The 27,023-nt window shown below is 38.2% G+C and overlaps 1 protein-coding gene across 2 annotated transcripts in view; it reads left to right on the top strand.

Annotated features, from left to right (window-relative positions):
• Positions 1–26,764, top strand: part of LOC113018058 (leucine-rich repeat and immunoglobulin-like domain-containing nogo receptor-interacting protein 2) — a 199,301-nt gene extending 172,537 nt beyond the window's left edge. For both annotated transcript variants that reach the window (XM_080304519.1, XM_080304524.1), the window contains exon 5: positions 24,766–26,764. In XM_080304519.1, the coding sequence (XP_080160645.1) occupies positions 24,778–26,616 (1,839 nt within the window). In that variant the 5' untranslated portion in view covers positions 24,766–24,777 and the 3' untranslated portion in view covers positions 26,617–26,764. The remainder of the gene's footprint in view (positions 1–24,765) is intronic.
• Positions 26,765–27,023: the final 259 nt, after the last annotated feature.

The raw sequence follows: 27,023 nt of genomic DNA, 5'->3' as shown, positions 1-27,023 counted from the left end.
GTTCTGCTCCGGTGATATGACTGGAACCTTCACTATTTTCCTCTCCGCACCTGTTCATTTCATAGTTTACTATCCATGAATATTTTTAAAAAATACCAATATCCCTCTGGGTATTTTTAAGGCTGATTTACTCAGTGTGTGTGTGTGTGTGTGTGTGATTTCAAAAGGCTATAATTATGGGTTTGCTAAAATAGCAACCTTGCAGTAAATTTAAAAAATTGACTTCCACTAGAGGGCAGTACAACAACCTGCTCTAATTAAATCTGTTGCCAACTGCCAGTAAAACAGAAGAAGACGAAGAAGAAATTACATATTAATCATGCTGTGAGTGAGACAACGCAGCAATAATTGAAAATAAAAAGTAGTCAATCTGACCTGGGTCCTGGAGAAAATTCTGACCCAGATGAAGGCCCTAGCATGAGCAGTGGTCAGAAGAAAGCTATACTGGGGACAGACCCAACCAATTCCGCTATGCCTGATGTGGGGGGAAAATTATCAATATGCTTCTTGTGACATTTTTGTTTGGTGGTGTACCGTATGATTTTTCTAATGTGCAATGTGTCTAATGTGTCTATGTGCCGTGGCTCCAAAAGGTTGGGAAACATTGCCATGATCAAACTCGTCCAATATGTTTGCAGGCATGTCTGGAGTCCCTGCAGCCACTGGTGTTGTTATGCAACCTACTGTTATCCAACCATGTGACACTCACAATTCCCCTCTTTCAAACAGTATGTTTTTTGATCGTTACCAGTGAATGCCTGCAGAATTAATGGACTTCATACCTTTTTTTCAAAAATGAAAAACAAAGATAAACAAATATTTATTTAATCTAAAGGACATAAACATGAAGTGCGTAATTCACTATCAAGTCATGTAGGTAATAAAGGGAAGCGTTAGCAAATGTGAGATACGTGTTGGCAACAGTGTTGGGTAAGTTACTTTAAAATAGTAACTTAGTTACATTACTAGTTACTTCTCTCAAGAGTAACTCAGTTACTTGAAGTTACTCGTTACTTTCAAAGTAACTAGTTACTAGGGAAAGTAACTTTGGTTTTACTCGGAATTCTCTTGCTAATGTGTTGCTTCCATAACTTTGCCAGTCTTCTAGCTTGCTTACTTGCCACAACTGCACTGTGCCACCTACCAATAGAAAGGAAAAGATAATGTACATATTTCCACGAGAGAAATCCCACGCCTGGACCGTCATTGACTGCCACCATGATTCTAGCCTATGTCACAGAGTCATGTGCGTCTTTTACATCCAACACAAAAACTGCAGTCGTGGTGCTTTGATTGTACTCAGAACTCAGAAATTCTGCCTTCTGAATAGGAAGATGTAGGTAACACCAGACTGCAGATGAGCTGCATACAGGGCTGGACTGGGACAGAAAATTGGCCCGGGCATTTTGACTAGAGACCGGCCCACCATTATTGGAAAAATCATAAAGCCTTTGAATGAAAATAAACACTGTTGTGACAGTGATGTACACTGTTCTGATGGTATATATGCATCAATCTATCAATCGTTTGTTGTAAGATTCAGATAATTATTTTTTAAAAGCGAGACATTTTAAATGAGAATAAGAAAGAAAAGTATTTCTTTGTGCCCCCCTCTCCCTGTTAATGCCCTACATGCCCCCCTGGCAACACTTTGCTAGATCCGCCCCTGCACAGTTACCAGCTGTCAGCTACTTAGAAAACGATCCTGGGGTTATTTGTCTCTCAGAAACAGTTCACAACTTCCCTTCAACTCATTCATGTCACCTAAAAGGTAAACCTGTTTCTCCATCACAGCTCTGATGGTTCAGTAAGGACATCTCCTGGTTTCATCTTCATGTTTCCCTCTCACCACATATACAAACCATATCATGACCAGCAGCTTTACAGCTGTGGCTCCAGCAAACATCAGCTGATACTAGAAATTAATATTAAATAAATTCTAACAACAGCTGATCAAGCTTAAACGTGCTGCTGTTGTTTAGCGCGACATCCGCTGGTTTCCTCTTTCTGGTGCAAAGTGAGCGATAAACAAACAAGAGAGAAAAGCCGATCAGCTGATCATTGATCAGTTTTCATGACTGAAGAAACAGGAGAGGGAGGGGGGAGAATGAGAGAAGAAGAGGCAGCTGTGCAGCAAAGACACAGAATAACTCCAGCTTTGTGCCTTTTCCATTGTAGCTGAATTACGGGACAAACTGTTCCTTTTCACCTCAATAAGAAACGCGTAATATTTTCTCTGAATACCAGACGGGACGGCTGGCAACTCTAATAACTTATGAACAAAATAAAGTTCAACATCATTAACTTCATAGCACCACCCAGCTGTATAGAAACTCCGTCATGCTAGCTAGCACGCAGTACGGAAAAAGTCAGAATAACGAAAATAAACTCCACCTAAACTTGGTTTATATCTGACCCAGAGAGACTGCAGGTCATAACTTCTTACCTGAAGTTCAGTTCACACTTGGACCGGCGGCCGCCTCGGGTCTCTTTTCCTTCTGCATCCCTTTTCCTTCATCCACCTGCTGGCCTCCACCACTTGCTAATGTTACTGAATCTGTGGAAGCTCCGCGATAGCCACCACACGAAGTAACGAGTAACGAGCCTATCTAAATCCCAGTAACGACTAACGCGTTCCTGATTTTGGCATAATAACTAGTTACCGTGCTCGCTACAACAATAATAACGTAGTTACTGTAACGCGTTACTTAATAACGCGTTAGTCCCAACACTGGTTGGGAAGTGCAAACCAAACCTGAACAATAACACAAACAAATGGAACCAGGAAACAGGAGATTGCATAGGCAGTTGGAGCAGCACCAGTCAATAAGAATGCAGATTTAAATAGCTGTTCAGAGTAATGTGTTCACGTTTCCACCAGTCTCCCTCAGCTCTAACCAGGAACTTGCAAACCAGAACAGAAACAGCACCAAAGGAAAAAGTGCAGCTGTGATAAAGGCAGCATTCTGCATTCATCATCTTTGGAAATTTCTAAACACTTTTGATGAGCTTTAAATAGCTCAGCATGCTTCAATAACTAAGTCAATCTTTCATTAGTGTAGCTGAACTCAAAAATGAGAGACTGCATTTTTCAGCAACTGCACAGTGAGGGAAAATCTATTTGGTCAGATCATGCTGATGATTTCTGTAGCATTGCATCTAAATGGGAGAATAGTTACATTACAGCAGATTGCTAATGAGTACAGTCTGTGTTTAATGACGAAACATAGATCAATGAAATTGCCCTAATTGCATTATGCAAACTCTGTGCGGAATTGAAATACGGAAAATACCATCCAAGGTGAAGCTCATAATTAACGACGAAGTAAAATCCTCACAATATATTGTGCTTTCTTCAGGTAGAAACAGTCTCAGCTGGGAAAGCAGAGCTAAAATGTCACTAGATGTCAAAGAAAAGGCCAAGAGCCTGTAAGTTCAGACGCTTTCAGGTCTTTTCTCTCCATTCTTCTCTTCATTTTGTGCACAGGCACCGACATTGTGGTTTGATTAAGAGCTCCCCAGGGTTTGGCAGAGGGAAGAGAATGTGTTTACTACAACAGTTTTATGCCATATACAATGTTCAGTTTGTGGTCCTGATTGAGCCCAGTAGGCCTATCGAGATCGCAGCCTCTGCTCTCTCTAATCCTCTGGGGGTTAATTAACCAGAATAGGTAACTAGCTAGCAGCTTCTGATTGCATTAGCAGGCAAACAGACCTATTGAATCTTCTTTGTTTGCTTCTAGTAGGTAGTGTTTTCAAAGTTTATTTGATTTTCCTTATTTGAAACTGCAATTTGAATGCAGACTGAATAACTGATGCAGATTTTTTCACTTTTATCAATTTCCACCAAGTCAGTTGTGGCGCTGTTTTTTCAGCTCTGATACACTTGAGGGATCTTTTTTTTTTTGCTCAAGAGAGGAAAACACACAAGAAGAAACCAAGAATCCTGTTTTCTAAAGGACTGTTTGTGGCATATTGATATCAGTTGCTACTCAATGAATTACTGTGGTAAGACATCTTTACTTCATATTTGTGTTTAAAACATAAGTTGTTAAGCAAAAGTCTCCAATCTGTAAAGACTATTGGAGTAAATTTAGATAATGTATTACTTATAATACACATAGTTCATGCTTGTAATCATACAAGCATCTAAATGGGCGCTTTGAATGGATTAATATTTGAATATAATCTCTGAAAAAGAGGTGTGAGGGATCAGAGAAAGTCATGCAGTGTCTTCATTCTTTTCAGTGTAATCCTCTTTTTTTCTGTTGCTGTTTTTTAGAGTGTGCGTGTTCACTTTCGATGACATGATAAAAACATTCTGCAGCCTAATTTAAATGCCTAGGGTCAAATAATACTTTTTGGATTGCTCCCTTGGTTGCCTGAAATACTACGATACTGTGAGATTGTCCCCCTCAGACAAATGCTTATTTTTGACTCGCACACAGATGGGTGTAAATCCCTGTCATCTTGTTAAATCTGTGCCAGTGACACCAAACTTTACAGAAACATCCTGATGGCAAGTGCCCTTTGTGAAAAATAAGCTTTGTGCCCGTGTCGCCTTACTAAGCTTCCTCCGTCTTACAACATAACCTTTGCGTATACTACCCATCTTATCATCCTATTACTTGTTCATGTGGAGTAAATGAAGAATAGCAGGGAAGAATTGTACAGTGAGCGATGAATTCATCTTTTCTACATAATACATGCCTTTTTGCCATAGTCTTTGTCTTCATGAGCCAGATACCTGTTAACATGTGTGACAAGACGAAACACTAAGAAGTCTACTACTACTTTTAGTTGCGGTTAGCATTTTTTTTTTACACGTTGTACAAAAGATCCTAAGAGCCTTAAAATGTGCATTTTCTGCATGCTGGTGTAGGCTTAATCTTTCCACTGTCTCCAGCAGTGAGGTGTTATGAGCATACAATGCTAGTCTGAAAGGTTTCACCAAAATGCTGAGGCTTAAGGAAAAGAAGAGCATGATTCATCTTGTTTGTAAGCCAAGCCTCTATTAAGGGCAGAGTAAGAAAAAGGCCTTTGCTATAGCTCTTCCACCCAGATGCTCTGTAATTGCTTTCGGCTGCGCCTTGAGAATTTGATGAGTCAATTCAAGACTTTTGTTTGAGTGACTGAGCAAAAACTGAGCTCTCGCGGTGAAAGTGAATTATCACAGCATCATTGTGGAAACACATAACTGAAGGCCACAGGGTGTGAGCAAGCTAAAAAGCATTAGACATCAGGGCTCCTTAATTCTGAATACATAATTGCTTTCATATGCATTAATGAAGAAAAAAAAGACACCTGCAGCCTGCTGATATTGTAATTCATTGCTTTTGAGCTTTTAAAAAATGATACACACTCAGCTCACATTCACAATAGTTCTTCAAGTTTTGCATTTTTAGCAACAGGGTGTCATTACTGAGTTTATCTTTTCCCAGGTTAATGTTAGCAGAGTTCACACGCAGTTTCAGTAAGGATCATCCTAACACTGAGGTGTGGTCTGATGTGTTGTTTGTGTACAGCTTGGAATAGTGTTTGTAAAGCTCTTGACAAACAAAGCACACACGTAATTAAAAATATCTTTATGTTGGATTTATACTTATGACCTCTTAGCCTCAAGTCTAGTCACATTTCTATTCCCGTGCTAAGAAGATGGATGACACATTGAATGAATCTCCTTAAAGCTGATTTCTTATTAAAATAGAATAACCCCAGTTCCACAAGGCCAAATAACCAGTTTTTTCACGATGTCCCACTTTCTGGCTTTCAGGAGTTATGAAATGCATACCCTTCTGATTCGGTGGTAAAGATAGTTTAAATTAGCAAGGATGAGACAGTCTTTGTATGTGTCACAATTTTCCCGTGGTGGCCTACAGAGAAGGGCCGCCACACAAGTCTCTTAAATTATAAATGCGTAAAATTATCATTAAAATCAAACTATCCCTGCACAAAATCTACCACAAAGCCAAGTCATGCTCACTCATAAACAGTGAAGTCCCTCTATGTGTCACCCTCTTTACACGTACAGATGGTTGTATCTTGCACTTATGACTCACTGATCACTCAGGCTCTGTGCCTTGTTGTGTTGTTTTCACTTGCACCTCTCTAATTATAACTAATTTCCATAATACCCCCACCACTCGTTGTCCTCCACTGCACTTTGCACCCCTGTACATAGTTCAACGTGGAGTGTCTAACTTTGAAACATGTTAACAATTAATAAAAATAGAATTCTGTATAACAAGACACAGACAGTCCTCTTATTAGAGCTCAACAAAATGTACCGAGTTTGTCAAAAGGAAAGGTTGTAGCGTCCTCACAAGACCCTAAAACCTATGCTCTTTGTCATACATGAGATGTGTCAGATTGCTTAGTTGTTTTTACAGTCTAGCCACGTTTAAGAGGATGACTTGTGTTTTTATTAACTTGCTGTCATACCAGAAATGTGTTTATATAAGTTTTTTTTTTTATAAAATTTGTCAATTTCCCTGAAAATAATTTGCAAAAATATATCAAGTATACAGGTATGTTGTTTAGAAAACTGTGTCACGTATAGGAATAATCATTTTTAAACCAGATTCCAGAATAAAAGCAATCATTTTGGTTTATTTAATAAGAACCGGGGACATGTTTACACACTTTTTAAGGATGCTGGCCATGTGGTGCACATGGACACTCAGTAATTAATTGCTGGAAATGATACCTATTCAGACCATCTGGACCATAATTAGGCCACAGTAGTGCCCTCTGGCTTAGTGTCGTCATGCCCCCCCCCCCTACAGACTAAAACCAATAACCTTTTTCCCCTGAACTTTTTCATCTTGATGACACTGCTGTCCTTGGAAGAAACCCCACGGAGCACCTTCCAATAAGTACAGGATTCTATGCTCTTTTTAGCAAAGATCACTGTGGACATGCACATTGAAACCAAAATGAGATCAATACTGAAACTGAGAAGTATAATGTATGGTAGAGTAAGAAACTAACAAACTAGGATGTATTTATAGCTAATGAGCAAAAGTGTGTTTTCTCAAACCACCATCGGTTTGGCTTTTTGAAATGCAGGGGTCCTACAACTGGAGCTGCAATGGTGAACAAGTCATTTCTTAAGTTTCATCAGATGCTTCTAAGTATAAATAAGAATTAACAAACTAATTATTTTATATTTAAAAGATTTTGAAAAACTAAAATTGACCTCACAGTTGGCTACAACAAAAAAAAAGAAACATTTTATCATATAAATTTTAAGTATAAAGTAGAACAAAGACAGCTTGCTTGTGCTTCTCTCTTCTACCCCACACACCAGTCTGCCTTGTTGCTGATTTAGACTTCTGTGGTGAGTCTTCATAACTTAAATTTATGTCTGTTCATGGTGCATTCGATGTTATCTTGTTGTGGTGTAATGATGTTATATATGCTTTATATAGTCAGCTTTTCAGATGCAAACATATTTGTCCCTCAGGTTTTTGCACTTTGTACATTTTTTCAAGTCCATTCCTTCTATTTGTTGACATCTATTAGTCTTTATATTGAGGCTGTTGATCATTATTCTTTATACTGATTGTCATTCTCTTAATGATTTATTAAAAACAGCCAGAAATACATAGCACGAATCTACTGCATAGAACAGTTCAATCAAAATAATTATAGGCTGAATCAAGATGACATTTAGCTGCATTTTTAGGAAAGGAACACTGGGCTACAGCATAGGTTCCATTGTAGAGTTTCAGTGGGGTTTATGGTTACTATGGTGTATATTTAACACCGAAATACCCCTTGTCAGTCTGCAACCCTCCTCCCCTTCCAGTGTGCCTGATCTGCTATGGATTTCTCTTTATTTGCTTGGATTCGTACTCCACACTCTGGTCTCTATGCTCATTTCTGCTATGGTTCTCTCACTTTTCTGTACAGCCAGCAACCCACCACGTTCTCTGTGGCCACTCACACATCCTGCCCCAATCTGACCCACTCTGCCCGAGCTCAATATCTCCATGACCCGTTGAGCCCTACAGTAATTATTCATCTTTAATCAAAATACGGTCTCCTTTCTATCTATCTGTCACATATCTTTAGCTCTTGCTGATGTATTATAGCCTTCATTCTTCATTCCTGCTTGCTTAATCTGTTCTCTGGTCAGGTTTTATCTTCTTGTAAATGCAAACATGGCCAAAGTGTTCAGAGAAACTTGTGAACTCGTAGAAAAGAAGTGTGTCTGTGTCTCTGTTACAGTGCAATTAGTTTAATCCTTGCGAGTAAACAGGTGTGAAAATATTTCAAAGTTGTTTGCAGTTGGATCAGTAATATTGTCAGCATGCACTAGCAGATGGACTGGGAGATGTAGCAAGAGATGTAGCAGGAGTTGGCCAGACTGGCTAGAAAGTGTAGCTGCCTTATGAAAAAGGCAGTGCAGCAGATAATCTCAGAACTCATGATCCATATCTTACCTCAGAAGCAGTTTACCTGCAGTGGTACAAGCTTCATTTTTTCAGTACATCACATTGGTTGGCATCACTAATTTTAAGACATGTCTTAACCAGAAACACATGAAATACTAAATGTGTATTAAAATTTTGATAAAATATATAAAAGCTATTAGTTTAAGGTGGTACATGGGCATAATTTGCTTACTTAAAGACTGCCTCAGCGGTGGTAGTGCTGAGAGTAATATAATAAGATTTTTGTGGGTGAGTCCATAGAGCAACTGATTAATCCAAAGATTAATTTAATCTGTTTTCATAATAAAACATTATTAGCCATCTCCTCCTTTGAGCATTGCCTTCCAGCCTTCTTAAAAGATTATAAACTTCCCCATCACTTACCTTCAAGCAGTCAAGAAAGTCATTAATTTAAGTAGACATCCTTAGTGTTCAGGATGGAAGAAATCAACCAAGTGCCATAAGAAATGACCATGTTAATGATTTCTTTGCAAAAGGGTCTGTCTGCAGTAGAGTCAGTTACAGCTTATCTTCAGCAAACAGGGCCCTGAAGAAACCCACCCTAGGTCTCTAGGTAGCAACAAACTTTTAATGCAGGAAAGTGGTTGTGAGCAATAAAGAGTCCTCAATAAGTCTACTATGAAAATACAGAACTGTTTTGGTGAGTGTCTCCAAATCTTGGCAAAATTGTCCCCCAAATGAACATAACTCCTCTGCTTGTTTATCATTTTCTAAATGATAAACTATGGGCTTATCAAATACCAGAAAATTATGCATAATTGTTTATAAAAACGTGTTATCAGCACTGGTAATTATCTTTTAAACTTAATATCTTTAGCAAACTTGTAAATAGATGCATGTAAAATGTGAGCTAGTGACATCACCTTTAGATTGAGCTGGACTAAACAACACTTGATCCCAAAAAAACAGTCATTAAATGTCATATGTGTTTGTGCCAGAAAACATTCTTATTTTTCCTTAGTTGTCACAGTGTATATTAAAGAAAGTTGGTAGTCTTTCCATATTTATAATCTTTTGTTCAATCCATGATAAAATATAACTCTCCAACTTCCATGTAGTTATATATTCAGTTTTTAAGCCGGGGTGTCGTGAGTCAGTGGGCCAGTCAGATCATAATTCAGAAATGGCCATACTTGTCCCTGAAATGCAATAAAAATGTTTTTACAATGATGCTGATATTTGATACCATTTTAGAGCTGATTCACAGAGCTCTTGTAAACAGCTTAATATCAGATCATCTGCTGGATTTGCACATATTGCACATGTTGCAGATATGCAGATATACAATCAAAGATTTTTTTTTCATTCATGAAGAATTTCAAAGTAGCCTGATAGCATAACCTTTAGAGCTGCTGAATCAAATTTCACATACAGGAAAGACAAGCTCACTTTTCATGTCTCTACCTTGAAACAGTGAAGTGCCCAAATAATATTGAAAAAGGTTTTATTTATTTAATTATATATTATTATTGTTATTAAAATAGTTGACCAGTCTAAACTGGAATTTTACTTCTAAACCAGGGTATACTTTCAAATGTATTTCATATAGAAACAACTACAAAAATAATCCTATTTCAGAATTCACATGGCCATGTGACTCTTCTGATCCAGTTTTTCCTGCTTTTATGTGAAATATTAGATTTCTGCAGGGATAACATATATATGTTGACCCTGCAGAAATACACACACACACACACATATATAATTTCTCAGTTATAGACGTTCCGTTACAGGCAAAGAGGCGTAATAGTTCTTGTAGATGTACTAGATTCAGGGCTTTGCTTGAAACGTGGTCTATTTGGCCTTGTGTTTGATGCAAGTAATTTTTGATTCCAACTATTATTAAAGTCAGGCGTGTGGATTTTAACCAACAGAGTAAAGTATATATCTTCCTCTGGGAAACTTTTCCATTATTGGTTAGCAGTTGGGTCTGTTTCAGAAATGAGACTGCAGCCTTTTACAAGCTGAAGTTACCTTGAACATATTGCCTTGGCAGACCTACTGTTAAAATACTGGATTCCCATATCCCCCCTTTTTGAGTACTTTAACTAATCACCCTGGGCTATTGTTAGTTAAACTGCTGCCGTGTAGAGAGCTACAGTCCCTGGATGTATCCAGATGCTTTCTCACTGCTCTGTGTTCACTGTGAAAGCAACTTCAAGGAAACATGAAACAGAATAAAGTGAAGTAAAGTGAGAGCTACTTTTGCATTGCTTTTTTGATGGATTGCCTGCAAATATGACAGAACTGTAACAGTAACTGAGTGAGTGCTTAAGGTACTTTGACTTCAAAAGTCCTGCTTTTTTGAACAGTGTACTAAAAATTTCACTTACTAGTTTTCCAAAAGTGGTTGGATATAATATCTTAGTGCAGCCAACTCTAACCCTTTTAATGCTCATGTTACAGATTAAATGTTTTCTTTTCATTCAGAAAAATCTATTGTTAAACAATAATAGTAAGAAAAAGTTGTCTTCTTTGACATGAAATCCCTTGAGGGACTGTGTGTAATTTAGTGATTAGCACTGAGGGTGTTTCCCTCCAATATTTACCAAACAGTCAAGGACCCCATTAGAGAAGGAAATGTATTTGTATTGTCCATTGCAATGACAATCAGCTGAAGAAGGCCATTTGTTTAAAACCAATTGTTGGAGTCAAATTGTTAAATGTTGTGATTGTGTTACTTAAATTTGTAAGTCTTAGTTTAAACTGTATGATCAAAGACATTCTTTTGTTTCTGACTCCCTCCCCAGCCTGTTGAATGGTGGGGGAGGCTGTAGTGTTTTATTATAGGCACATCCTATGTGAAGGTTCTGTTTTCTTGTTTAGTAAACTTCCTGCCTTTATGACCCTTTCGGTGAGCAGGAGAGTCACACAAACACACCCCTAAACACACACACTCACACAGAGTGTTTTAACCTTTTGTGACCATAGGGTTTGTTTTTTTTTACAATGGGTGTTTGTGTAAACTGTGTGTCACAGAATAAAAGGCTGCAGGAGAAGATGGTTCTTCGAAGTGGTCTGGGACCGAGGGCAGAAGGGCTGCTCTGAGATCCTTCCCGCGCTAACATGTGAAAAACCGGTTGAGCTGTTCGTCTTGCTTCATTAACGGGAATAAGTCTCTAAATCAGCCGGGCCTGTGAAGCGCAGACCCAACACCAATAAAAGGATAGATAAACATGAGAAACAAAATTCATTTATTACATCTTAGTATTATTTTTATTTGTTTATGCCTTTTTTTTACACTACTAGACTCTAGTGAAGTTCCCTAATTTGAATTCTTCAAAGTTTTTTTATTTCTTTTTTTTTATACTTTTCCAGTAATGATATTCCATTGTTTGCACTGGAGGCAATGTGCAACTGAAAAAGCAATTTAATTAAACTTGAACATGTTTCTTTCGATTAAATTCTGGCTACATTCTTTTGTACTGTTTTCACGAGTCAACATTGTTTAAGTGACATTACCTGAACACCCGCCGGCAATGCAAACACAATCCTACTTTTGCATGTTGCATTGACTGAATGAAGCCTGTGGCTATTGCCTTTGACAAGACGTTCTGACAGATTCATGCTGAAATTCAATGATCTCCATTTTTTGCGTGTTTTCTTTTCGTTTTATTCCCACCACATGCTTTCTCGAATTGTTCCAAATGAGAGTTTGGTGAAAGCATCAGCGAGAGAACCCGGGATTTTCCTTATGAATTATTCAAAGGCACAGAGTTTGAAAAGTATCATGGTAGGATAATTATTCATAGAACTAAGCACTGACAGGGGACACATTTTCTTGTTGAAGGTGGTGAGAGCAAAACATATACTCATGGCAACATCACAGCTGTGTCAGTCATCATTGTATAGAGCATGATTTTTTTTTTCCTTTTCTTAGCTTACTTTTCTGTCACAAGCCCTCCACCCTACAGTGGAGAGGAACTAATAAAGATTGCCACTTCTGGCTGTGCGATAGATCTCGCTGTAAACTATCAACAAGGGGATGTCCTAAAGAAGATCCTGCACAGGACAGGCGCTCCAAGGATCAGTATAGCAGGCTGCAGACCTTAAAGGCAGTGGAGAGAAAAAAAGCACAAGCAGGTGTGAAGAGCTTGAATACAAACCAGGCTAAAGATGGCTCCCCATAAACCACCACTGCCCAGTATCTGCATCACCAGTGCCAGATCGCTCAGCAACAAAGAGTACATCACAGCAAAACACAGAGGTTTTATCTGCCGCAGGAGTCATTGTTCTGGCTGTGTACATTTTACCAAGCACCAATACCAAGACTGAATAAAGAAGCCAGCTAGTTTTTTTTTATCAGCAACCTACAATCTCTTCATCCTGATAGGATCTTTATTATAGCAAGAGGCTTTAATAAAGCCAATCTGAAAATGGTTGTTCCTAATTTCTGTCCCACCAGAGGGCGGACCATGTTTCCAGCAAGATCAGAGACGGATACAGAGCCCCCACCTCCACATATATATTCTACTCTAATTATAGTTTTTTTCCTGATTACATAAGGAGAGATATTGTTTCAGATGCCTCCTATGAAATGTTTGTTTCCAGACCTCAGTTGTATAGAACATACACAATAATTTAATGATTTAAAACAATTTTATTCTCATTTAGTTGGTTGTCATATTTGTATTATTTTCTTTCTTTCTTGACATTCCTGTAAGGATTACTGCAAAGAAAAACGCTTTACTCGGTAGAACATCTGATAATTATGTACATCTTTGGGAATGTTGCAACTGCCTCCTAACTGGATTTTTGAGGTTGGTACAGTACTGATATTTTTGGCAATATTGACGTATCTGTTACATCAATAGAAAGAAATGTATCCAATACTTACATGTTTGTCCTTTTCCCGATTGGTACTTATAGCCTATAGGTGTGAATGTTAGAGTCGATAGTTTTCTGTTTCTCTGTTAGCTCTGTGACAAACATGTCCTGGGCATATCCCACCTTTAATTCTCTGACAGCAGGGATAGGCTCCAGTCCTGAAAGGATCCTGAAAATGGATAGGAACAAACTGATGGATAGTGTAATTATTAATTCTAATGAGTGTGAGCAAATGAGTAACATTATACAGCGTGTGTGCATCATCATTTAACACACCCTGAATTAGAAGGTAAAAAGCATCACGGGCCATAAATGCAATATTGATGAAGATATTTTGGACAAGAATCAACTGGAGTGTAATTTTGGACTTCTTTGCCTGCCATTCCTTTTATTCTCTTTTACGGCTTTTTCATCAGCTGAATCCAATGGACTGATCAATAACTAGTAAAGTTTTGTGTTTCCTGCATGGACAACAGAAAACCATATTGGATGAGTGATAACAAGCAAGCTATAGAAACAGCCAAATCACTTAAATTGTGGCTTTGATTTGTCCTCCGAGGGGTCCATTACTTCTTTGTAAAAACCCCTGCTCAGGGTTCAGCTGTTCAGTCAGATTAGCACTGTTGTCTGGATTCCCCTGGGTAGTAATCATGCAGTGCGGTATTGAGGCAAAGCTTTGTGTTGTGTTGGTTATTCTTCAGTTTTTACTCGTATTAGTGACAGTGTTGCACACTCTTCTACATGCAGTGACAATGACAATGTGATACTTCATCTTATATATATTACTCATATCTGCACTTACCTTCTATCTCTTCTATCCCACCTGAACAATATTATATTCCAACACATTTAGTGTGTTGGAATATAATATTGTTCCTTTAGTGTGTTGGAATGTGTGATTTTTGCCTCAATAGCCTACATGTTGTAGTAAATAAAACGTATTTACTATGAGATCCTCAGTTTAGATGAAGGGAAAAAAAGAATATCCTGGAGGAAGTAAAACTTCTCTCAGGACTGATTTCCAAGCCACAACAATAATGAAATTTACATTTGGGAGAACCGGAGAGGAAATATACAAGATGTTTATAGAAAGTACACAAAAATTGATGTAGTGAATAAAAATAAACATCCATGAAATGTAATTGAAGTTATCCACACATTTCTTGTTTTGTTTCTTTGTTAGTGTGCTGTTTATTTCAGAACCTTCTTGGGTTTAGTGGTAAAACACAAAAGGCCCTTTCAAGTCAATCAATATGCCTTTACAGCCCTGTTTAAAACACCGGTGTAAAGCTAAACAGTTAAATGCATCTGTATTTCCCCTCCCACTGTATACCTCACACTAGACTGTAAAGACTATAAAGAGAAAAGGCTACAAGCAAATATCAAGGACAGAAGAAGGCTTTCTAGTCTTTCTCAAGGTGTTACAAGCAGCACTACTGAAAGGATTTTAATGGCATTGAGCAGCAAGGTCAGAGGCCAGATCTCTTGATTGGACAAGGAGACAAAAAACCAAAGAGGAAGGATGGAGAGATTGGGAGACAAGAGAAAACACAGTAAGAAATGAGAAGAGAAAACAGTGGCATAAGAGAATACGGTTTAAAACAATCAAGCTGTATATTAAATTTGATTTTTTAAAGGGGGGGGTAGAAAGATGTCTTGCAGCTATTTAGATAAGATTTCCTGCTAAGTATACTGAAAGACTGTTGGGACATCACAGAGATGCATGTGTATGCTGGAGCTGCATGTGTTCCTTTTAGCTAACATCATGAATAATTTCTCTCTTTTACAATATATATATATATGAAAAAAAAAAAGCATGTTCAATGGCCTCTTGTGGATGTGCTGAATGGTACATTACACACAAATGACAACAGTAGCCGCTTGTGATAAATTTACAAAGCTTGGCCACATGTAATAATATCAAGCTGTTAATTAATATTACTGTCATTTTATCAGTATGACTATGAGATGTTTACAGTGTCTCATTTTAATACTGAAAAGCATCCTCTCAGCAGAGTATGCGGTCTAAAATGATGCACTTTTGGCAATAGGAAACATCACGCTTCCATTATGGCAGGTGCAGTCATCCTGTTTGTTGTTTTCTAAATTTTTGCAACAGGCATTTATGGAAGCAGTGCATGTCTTTATCATAGCTAATTGTTCATGTTGCATGTTGTTGCTACACTGTGTATTTATGAGCTTTATGGTATATTTATGGGAAGACTGATTTAAATATAGGCTAGGATGAGGTGTGTGCGTACCGTCTTTAACTGCCTCTGTTGTTGAGTCATTGTACAGATGAAACACCCCCTGACTCAGACCTGATGTAGGCTGCCTAGGAACAGAGGGGTGGGGGTCCAAGAAGAGAATGCACAAGGGCTCTCAGGAGCCCACACAATGTGTTATCAGCGGCTGCAAATGCATTTTAATCAGTTCACACAAATTATCTCACAAGGTTTTTTAGTTCAAAGCCGGAGAAGGTAGAAATTCACTCAAGGTTCTGCTTATCATTTTAAAAATGCTCTTTAGACTTGAGGCTGCACAAGAAAAGAGTCCAGGTCAGTGAAAATTTAAGAGATGAATGATGAAAATTTGAGACAGTCTTTGCTGGTTATGCAAGTTTATGATGAAATTATTAAAGGAGAGAGGATTAAGAAAAAGTGTTTAAAGTTGCCTCTTTTTTATTTCCCTCCTACGCCTATCCATGTTTTGTTTTTTACCTATTCCTAGAAATACTGTGACATGATTTAGGGAGCAGGTTGTAAACACCTGCAGCAGGTTCAAGTCTTATTGTTGGCAAGCAGTGCACACTCTGCTGGTTGCACCTTTGAGCAAGAACCGGCATAGCGCACAGCTTCTGAGGTACTGTTGTGGGCTAATCTCTCAAGGGGGAGTAGCAGGTGGAAAAAAGAGAATCCCCCCAGGCTTCACTGATTTATGGTAGTAACACTGCTTGAAATGTGAAGTGAAAAATGGCAAATCTAAAACATGGTTTTTGATAGTTGTACATTGTAACGCTACACATCTGTGTTTTATTTGAGTCTTGATTATTATTGGATTCTAATTACAATGAGTAATTAATATACTTTCATGCATCCATGTAAAAACTCATCTAATGCTCATATTGCAGGACATGTGTTGTCTAATGCATTTATTGATTTTTCACTCTGTCTAGCTAATGTAGCTTAGTAAGCTACAATACACATTAAATAAAGAGTTTTTGAAAAAGGATATGCATAGGGCGTAGGAAATGTGTGCACAGTAGTGTATCTGTGTAAGTGGTTGCTAAGTTGAAGATGGTAAAAGATCTGCTGTTGAGCTCTTCATATATGACTCTGATTATTTGCATTAGATAAGAAAATAAGTGTCTTTCTTTTCAGCATTTCTGGAACATATAGGCTACTTTAGGCCATTTCCCCTAGTAATGTGAGATGAAGTATTCTGACCTGCTAAAGTGGAAATATAAGGCACTTCAGCATCAATATAACGGTGCAGTAATGTTTATGTTGGATAAGAGAATCAGTTTTACTGAGAAAAATATACTGCAATAAAGCTCTTAATACGTAGCACATGTCTCTCTAATGAACTGAGAAATTGGTTGATTTTTTTCCCACTTGTCACAAATGTAATGAAATGACAGTGTACTATTCCCCAGACCTTATTAAGTCCTCTCATATTGTGGCTGTTTTATTTTTATCCTCCCATTTAATTACGAAGTTTTTGTTCCCTCCCCCGCCCCCCCCCCCCTTTTTTTTTTACAACCTCCTGCTTGTCTTCAAAGTTTAGAATTGTAATAGTTATTATACATGGGATTAAGGCTCATGTCTGAGAGGCTTTTCCTGTGGGATGAACCAAGATCTGACTGTTTGATGCAGTGTTTTTTGACTCTATCCCTAGTTAAGGGTTATCAGACACCAAAAAAAGCAACTGGCTCAATCTACCAAGTTTATCTCTAATTAACATGGATTAATTGAGCTTTGACTTCGCTCTGCAAGCCAAGCAGAAGGGTAATCTGTGCATGGAAGCCTGTTATTGCCCCAAGGCTGTTGATCCTCACTGTTAAGGGTTCTAGGTCCCAAAGCCCTCTGTCACGTGACCATAATTATGTTGCTCTTGCAGTGTATATGTTAATGAATTGTACAGTTAGCTATGCTGAAAACAATTTATGAAAATTGTTGTGAAAATAGAACAATTACAAGCAACGTCTTTAGATTGTTTCGCTGCCATCTGCATGCATTAGGAGTCAACAAGACTGCCGCTGCTCACATTATTCTTGTTTTTCCTACTCCTACTTTTGTTTGAAATATTGCTGCCTTCCTTCCTTAATTATTTGTGTTTGGCAAAACTGAAGGAGACAGACTTGTTTAATCGTATCCAGGTCACATCCTGTGGAGCCATTCTGTAGCATCAGAAGTCAGATACACACTGGTTTATTAAAGGAGTACAGTGTTATTTTGCATGTTGGCAGGCTCACCTTAAAGCCTCACTGCCCTGTGCAAAGACCCTCTCAATAATGAATAAGCCAAAGAGCATTGCAATCTCTTTCCTCTCATTATGATCCCATTTGATTGCTTGCCGATGCTCTTTTGAAAAGGTGGGTTAATTGCATACTCTGACTGTGAACTAACCTGCAAGTTAATAACATCTTTCCTTCAGGGTAGCATCATTATAAGATATAAGCCTCATTAAAATAAAATGATGATTTAATAACTTTCCCTTACAATGACCCTTATGAGGTTGTGCTGTTATTTTGTAGTTATCTGGGAAATTAAGCTATCAAAGACTTTGCTTTTGTATTCCTCTGTTTTCAGAAAGCAAGAGTTAACCATTTCAGGGCTGCAGGAACTCTGACCAGTGTAAATGCAAAAAAAAAAGAAGGATAAGTGCTGGCGTGGTTTCTATCTTATACTTAAATTAAGATATGCCCAGTGCTGTAATATTGTGTTTGTATGTAGGTTTGTTTTTTTAACTCTACATACTACAGTATGGTTTTGTCACTTTCTGAAAGAGTCTTGGTTCATATTCTTTTCACATGATAACCAACTACACTGCAATGAACTGGACCCTTTGGCATGAGGGCAGCCATATCAGATGCTAATCTGAGGCTTGCTTCTTGCACGCTGCACCCAGTATGTAGCATACACTGTCCCTGCATGATTACACATAATGTTGCTTTTATTACAGCTTTACTCTGCACACAGTCCCATTCCTCTGCAGCTTCACTCAAGCTCCCAGAGTTAATTTTCATCCATTTCCTGCCTTCCAGAGTAGCTCTTTCTTTGGAGCCATCTTCCAAAAAATTGAAATCTAACACTTTGATTATGCTTTTTAAGGAGTGTTAATAATTGCTGGGTAAAGAAAGCAACTTTCTCCAACCATCCACCATTAATGCAGAGAGGTTTTTTGTGTGAAGAGGAGTCACATTATGTGCAATGATCAGTGCCTGGGGGCCACATCAAACACAGTCTGAAAACCTTTCCTGAGGAGATAGAGGCAGGAACATTTCACAAGTGGCTTTTCATTGGTTGATTGCACAGAGGCCAAGTTGTTATCTAAATCCTCAAAATTCTGAGGCAAAATAAGAAGTGCCTTGTGACCATTCAGGGTGTGCAAACTTACCCCTTAAATAAATACCAAAGCAAAATGTTTACAACCAATACTGTGCTGGATTATGGCTTAGGAAACCAAGTGGTTACAAAGTCAACCAGTGACATACAGTCTACAAAAATGCATTATACCAACATTGATTTGCATGGTTTTACTTGAAAAGACAGCTTAATATAATCCTGGACAAGTTTTATGCCCTAGCACCCTGCATTCAAATAACTTCAGAAACATATGATTTTAATAGTGAAGTATTATTCGGCTTAACTATGCTTTCTTAAAACTCCCTTACATCACAGCATGCAAATCTTTTTCTCTTCCTTTGCTAAGATCACATATATTCTAATAAGTCAGCATCCTGTACTGTTGAGTGAATTATCCATGATTATATCAGCTTCTTATTGGCGCTCTGTGAATAATTAGTTGGTAAATAATTTGAAATCAAAGATAGATGGTGAGTGTCCACTTTTCTCAGCACGGAGAGAGATAATTATGTGTAAACTGACCCATGATTCCTAGACTTAGTTTGCTTTCTACCATGTTTCTGTGGAATAAAAGACAGACAAATGTGCAGAAGGACAGACATATGTCATATCGACCATCTGAGGTTTATGTCTGCTACACTCGGCTAAAGTTCGGAAATACTACGTCTTAAACGACCGTGCCTACAACAATTAGTATTGTCTTTTACATAGAACACTGAAAACTAAACAACTAAAATGTATTTATTTTTTTGTTTTTTTTAGAAAGGAATAAATACAGACTTTGCCTCCTCAAATTTCAGCTTGTTCTAAATAAGCAAGCTCAGATTCAAGGTAAATAGATTTGTTGCATTTGCTATCATATGACTTTAATGACTTTAATTACATGTAAATGAACAGTTTTATCATCTAATTCACTGTACCCAGTAAAACCAAATTTTTCACTATGGCCATATTCACTACCACATTGCACCAGAACAAACTTAGTTCTGGCATAAAAATTGCATTTCCAGTATGTACAAAGCGCAAACTGATTTACTAATGTTCGCCACATGTCATTTATTACTAATTGTACTAATGTCTAATGTCAAAGCAGTCTTTTTTTTTTGTCTTATTATTTTGCCTTATTTTTTGGCTTTGATAATGTGGCAGTTATTGCTGTGTAGAGGGGACGTTTTGAGATTTGAGAGCATGTGCTAAAGAGCCAAACAAAGATGTGATAAAGATGTAGAGATTTCCAAGTCATCTAATTGTAAATTAGCTTAGTGAACTCCAGCCTAAAGGACCCATGCAATACCGGCGACAACAAAACTTCTTGCAATTCTTCATTTTTAGGTTTTGGTTTACCGTCTGTGGCAGGAATTTTACAATCTTCTCAATAGGGAGAAGAATTGAGGGAAGAAAACACCGACTTTGATACTTGTCCTAAAAATAATCTGAATTCTGGATGGGAATTCTGAATAGCATCCCGTTTTTCACTTAGAGTTTGGAAATTGTTTGTTAGTTTTAAGGTGCTGTTTATGCATTAAATAGATTTATTACACTCAAACAGCAAAGTATTAAATAAATTAAACCGGTATGATTTCAGGACCATGGACAGCGTATCTGATCACCATTTTGATGAGATGTGTGTTTTCAGTGATGGACCTACACAAATTCACCTGCATGCACTTTGTATATGCACTATATGTGCGATATAGATCGCAGCATAGTACCATCTCTGACTTTGTACATGCTGTCTGTATGGATATGCTACAAGACAATGCTCTAAAAAAAAGGGTAAGCAAAATAAAATAGTTATAGTGAGACCATACCAAAGAAAAATAAACAGAAATTCTGCAGTTACCCATCAGTCAGCTGCCCAGGGAGCAATTGCAACACTCTCACCTTCAAATCTCGTTTTGATAAAACCTCTTGTAGGATTCATTTACCTGGACATCATGTCAAGAGTTCTGAGTTGCACTATTATTCTGACAAGACTAATAGCTTATATATCGTGCACAAGTGCAGCTGATGATGAGGAAATATAACGGATTTCTTTTGACCAGAAAGCCTTTGAAGAAAGAATAAAATTCTAACTAACAGTGTAACTGTGTGGTTTGCCACTCTGATAAAGTCGGGCATCATTTCTACTCATCCCCTCACAAGTTTGCCTGAGGCTGTGTTGAAAATTAAAGGGGGAACATGGGATGGAAGTGCCCCATATGTTTTTAGCGATTCATATGGAAATTATTCAGTGATGTGAGCTTACCAGAAATAGGCTAAAAAAAGGTTTTCTCATGTATTTGTTATACTGGAAGAGCAAATGATGATTTAATAGCCAAGAAAAGTATTATAAGTTTGCTCTTCACATTGGGCCATTTGTGTATGTATGCTTGGGTTGATGGCATTGCTCATGTGACCTCAGCACCCCTGCGAAATGTCTGTTCATGGATTTATGCTGAGTCAGACACCATTAGCTGTTATCATCCCCCTCTCAGGATCCCACTCTGCACTAATGTGGGTCAAGGGCCACATTATAGAAAAGCCTTCCCCGTACAGACTTATCTCACAGTGCATTGCAGGATTTCTGCCATTGGACTGTCGGTGAATGTCATAGGAAGCTTCCAGAATATTGAGATAAAATGAAAATGCTTGAAAATCCAAGGTTGGGTTGTTTTGTTTTTTTTAAAAATCTGGTTTTATTGAAAGACCATTTTTGAACAAATTTGTCATGTGAGAGAGTGAAAATTTTGTATCTTGTATCTTGTTAAATACACAATCACTCTAACATAGCTCAGAACACACAGCACACTAAATATATGTTGTTTGCAGTTAAATTATAAAGGAAATTGTAAGGAAAAGAAAAATAAACAGTGCACTCAGAAGTGAGTTCCACACAAAAAATAACTGTGAATGAACAGATAGCTGGAATGTTATTTGTGGACGCTGCCCTGGGGCATCTGCCTAATTCTATGCGGCATTTGCTCCGATGCAGGACACACTTGAGTGGGTGCCGCTGATGATGCACTTGATGAACTAGGGTACTCTCATTCAGAAGTGTGCAGGTGACTAGGTCACATAACAGGCTCACTCAAATCCTGATTATGAACTGTTACAAAGAATTCCAATCATTATCCTGATTAGACACCCTCTTAGTAAACCATCAAATCATATTGTGCTGCAATTCATGTGGACAGCCAGAGTACATAAGCCAGCTATTATGTGGAAAGATTTGTGCACAACAAGAGTGTTCTGTACAGAGAGTCATTTTTGTCCACTGTAGCTAGAAGTGATTGATTGACTACTATGTTAAAATCATTATCGGCTTCATTTACTTTTGATTGTGCTCTATTTTTAAGTGGTTTTAAGAGTTAGGATTAAAGGACAATCCTGCGTAAATGTAAAAAACTACAAAACATAGAAGTTACAGGTGTGTGTGTATTAGGAGAAGCCCTGTATGTTCAGTTAATGTGGAGAGCCAGTTGTGAGCATCCTTGAATTTTATTTGTGATAATCAAGACAGTTTATTTCATCTGCTTCCTTACCTGCAACCCTTTCAGGGGTTTGTGTCCCCTCCCTGTCTCAACCTGGGGTTCTTTCATGTGTTAAGCAAATATATTAATCTCCACAATATGGAGCCACTGAAGCCACTTTCAAAATCTTACTAATCTTACTAGTTACTTCTAAAACACTGATAGGGCTTTCAGATTGAGAAAAAGATACCTATGTTAGTATTTAGATTGAAAGAATAATCTTGATTAAATATACTGTTTATATATACCATTTTGTAGTGTTGTATTTTTCTAAAAATCATCTTGAAATAATGAGTGTTTTATTGCAAAAATATAGGAAAGAAATATGTAAATGAGTTACATTATTTATTTAATGTTTTTAATTTACATCTTCCATTTATTTCTAATTTAATTCAAAAAGATAAACTCGATATATTTGATATTAAAACTCATCCTACTGACTGGGGTATATTTTTCGTCATACCCCAGTCATACAACCATTATTAAAAATGCAATTTGTTTCTAGTGATGTCACATTAGTGTTTTGCCTTTCTGCTTTAATTAGTGATTGTTTAAAATGTTTTGAGGTCCCAGGGGACTCCAGTTAAAAACATACAGAGAAAGCAGAGAAAACCCCAACAATCATATGACCCCCAATGGCTAACTGTTGGTTACCTCCAACAAGGCAGTTTTGGGGCAGTTTGCACTTCTGTGTGAAGTTGCTGCATGAGAATAAACTGTTGCAAGTATAAGGCCATGGTTCTCAGTTATGAAAGGGGGGCATGTCCGTTCCAGACCAGGGGTGAGTTGCTGGTCCAAGTGGAGGACTTTAACGGTCTCAGAGGATTTGTTCATGAGTGAGGGGAAGAGTGGAGCAGGAGATTGGCGGATGGATAGGTGCAGCACTTACAGTAATGTGGGCACTGTGCTGGTCTGCTGTGGTGAAATGAGCCAATTCTGAAGCTGTCGATCCAGGTTCTGACGCTGGCCGATTGTCATGAACTCTGGGTAGTTACTGAACAAATTAGCAGAAACTAGCGTATTGTTTTTAACGTTTCTGGAGTGTCTCTCCCTTAGCAAAATGGAAAGTATCTTGGTCATTTGGGACTGACTCGGAGTAGAACTGTTTCACCAAGTTCTTAAATCAACTTTTCTCAGCAGTCCTCTCAAGGCTGCAGTTATCTGTGTCGTGGCTGTTTGTATTAAACTAGACTTGAAAATAAATCTTTATACTGTTTGAATAGTAACTGAACATTAAAATATCAATATGAAAGTTTACTTTTCATATATGCCCCCTCCATATAGAAATGTCCTGTCATATAAATATTATATTACAGCAGCAGAAATATTTCAGCTATCTTAGTTGATTTCTTAGGTTTATATAATGCTTCTCTTTAGATAAGTATGTCATCATATTATCTTTGCACCATAATCTGTTAGAATAAGCCTGAGGAGAAATTCAGATTATTCCTGTCATCGTTTAAATTTAGCACAGCCCATGACACACCAAATGAGGCAGGAATGGTTTGCAATCCTTGCAACCTGTCACCCAGTCTGTTTGTTGCAAACACGGCATTAGTTCATGTATCTACTGTATGTGCTTTATGATATAAGTACAGCTGTATGTATGAATAACCGAAATATGTAAAGCCACCCAGTGATATAGTGCAAGTTGTGTTTTGTATTATTTTTTCTCGAGTATCCATGTTTTAAACATGTTTTATTTCTAAATCAAAAAATATAAAAATATTCAACATGACAAATTAGTAAATTCTGCTCTTTTGGAGGAAATGCTTGTAATGATATTCATAATGTTCTTTGAATGTTACATGTGTTTCAGTTTTGTAAGTTTCTCAATTTTTCCATGTTACACCTCCATGAACTTCATGATTTTCGAGTGGTTTCTTTTATTCTTTATTCTTTCTTTTTCTTCTTTCTGTCCTTTTAGAGATAGGGTGGATACTTTTTCTGAATGCTACTATTTCCGAATAACAATGTGCTTAAAAAAAAAAAAAAAAAAATATATATATATATATATATATACACATGTCAAAAATAGATAAATCATTTACAATAAAAACATTCAACTTTTTAAGAAACTTTTTCTGAAGTTCTTTGTTTCTATTGAAACAGTGGGTGATGTCAAAACAAAGCCTAGCACCCAATTGTTCACCCTGTATGCATCCACAAGAATGCTAAGGAAGGCATTCTTGATATTTCGATGTGGTGAGCTACATTTATCAAATATTTTTATGTTCACCTTGTGTGGTTTTCTCCATAGTTAATTCTCCTATGTTATTTGTGAATATTCATTATTCATTCTTCAGGCACACAATGAAGTCTATCATGAGGAACCAGCTAATATATCGCTTTCTCTCCCTTTGTTTTCTTGTCTTGCAGAACCGTGACAGAATGGTCGAGTTTATGAGCAAAGTCATGCCGCACACGGTCATCTCATGCTGGCAGCCTTTCCTGGGATTGGCCCTCGTGGCGGTTTTTGTGGGTTCCACCCTGGGATGTCCCTCGCGATGCGAGTGTTCAGCACAAAGCAAGGCAGTTGTCTGTCACCGTAAGCGCATGCCCACCATCCCAGATGGCATCCCAACTGAAACAAGAATCCTGGACTTAAGTAAGAACAAGCTGACAATGATCAACCCCGATGACTTTTTTGCCTTCCCTGGGCTTGAGGAACTTGACCTCAGTGGAAATATTATCAGCTATGTTGAGCCTGGAGCATTCAATGGGTTGTTTAACATGCACTCGCTCAGCCTCAAAAGCAATCGAATCAAGCTTATTCCTCTGGGTGTCTTCACAGGCTTAGCCAATCTTACCCGACTGGATATAAGTGACAACAAGATTGTCATTCTCCTGGATTATATGTTCCAGGACTTGCACAATCTTAGGTTTTTGGAAGTGGGTGACAATGACCTGGTTTACATCTCTCACCGTGCATTCAGTGGACTTTTAAGCCTGGAGACACTAACCTTAGAAAGGTGCAACCTAACAGTTGTACCCACTGAGGCTCTTTCTCATCTGCACAACCTGGTCAGCCTGCATCTACGATACCTCAGCATTAGCACTTTACATCCATACTCATTCAAAAAGCTATTCCGATTGCGGCACTTAGAAATTGATAACTGGCCTTCACTAGACCATGTGCCAGCTAATACCCTGCATGGCCTCAACTTGACAACACTGTTTATAACCAACACCAACTTGTCCACCTTCCCTTACCTAGCCCTGAAGCATCTTCCCTATCTGACACATCTCAATCTGTCCTACAACCGCATCAGGCACATTGAAGCGGGCATGCTGATGGAACTGGTTCGGCTGCGAGAGCTGCATATTGTTGGAGCTCAGCTGACCACCATTGAACAGTATGCATTCCAAGGTCTGCGGGGTCTCAGAGTTCTCAATATCTCACACAATCGACTGGATACATTGGAAAAGGGCGTTTTTCAGTCTCCTGAGGCTCTGGCGGTTCTTCTCATTGACAACAACCCCTTAGTGTGTGATTGCCGCCTCATGTGGATCCTGCAGAAGAGGCATTCCATCTTCTTTGGGGATTCACAGCCAGAATGCAGCACACCTGAGGGCATTCGTGGACGCCCTTTTAAGGAGTTTAAGGAGACTCTCCTGTCTTATTATGTTACATGTACCAAACCGAAAATTCGTGAAAATAAAACACAAACAGTTACTGTAGATGAGGGTCAGCAGGCTATGTTGCGTTGCAGTGCTGATGGGACACCAAGGCCAATTGTGTCTTGGTTGTCCCCACATCGCCGAGTGCTAACAAACAGCCATAGTAGAGTAACCATCCATAAAAATGGTACACTAGAAATCAAGGCAGCAGAAGTCCAAGACAGTGGAGAGTACCTTTGCCTTGCCTCCAACACTGCTGGAAATGACACCTTGAAGACATCATTGGCGGTGAAAAGTTTAGGATCACTGTATGCCAACAGGACCCAGTACTACACAGATCCCAGCAATGCCACTGCCAATGGAACGACTGGTGTGACCCTCGGTTTTGACCTTAAGACTATTTTAGTGTCAACAGCTATGGGTTGTTTCACATTCCTGGGAGTGGTCTTGTTTTGTTTCCTGCTTCTTTTTGTTTGGAGCAGGGGAAAAGGAAAACACAAAAACAATATAGATGTTGAACATGTGCCACGATCAAAGTCTAACGGCACTAATGTTGACTCAGCAGAGGGACAAGCCGGTCCTCGTCGTTTTAACATGAAAATGATGTGACTTCTTTTATAGAACTCAGAGTCTGGATTGTGGAAAAGCCCAAAGTACAGTGTATTTTTTTGTAAACAGAATGACTGAATCTTCTCACTGCTACAGGAAGAGTGGTAGTGAAAAGACCTTGGGGCATCACAAAATGATGAGCATTACCTTAAATCTGTGGATCTTGATATAGTTCTTGAATACTGTGTCTCAAATGAAAAAGATTTTAGAATGACTATCACTGCTGGAAAAACCTCTCAGATGAGTTGCTCTCATGAAGACCTGGATGAAATAAGTGTCAGTTATCAACTTTTTGAAATTTATATGTCCCAGAATCATTCAGTTTTGGGATGGATCTACAGACTCAGTTGAACAATGTACATTACAAATTTGTATCTAAGCTATAACCTACTTTGTTTAGTCTTGCG

This window comes from Astatotilapia calliptera, chromosome 2, assembly GCF_964374335.1.
Source record: "Astatotilapia calliptera chromosome 2, fAstCal68.1, whole genome shotgun sequence".
NCBI lineage: Eukaryota > Metazoa > Chordata > Actinopteri > Cichliformes > Cichlidae > Astatotilapia > Astatotilapia calliptera.
This window is presented reverse-complemented; position numbering and strand designations above follow the sequence as displayed.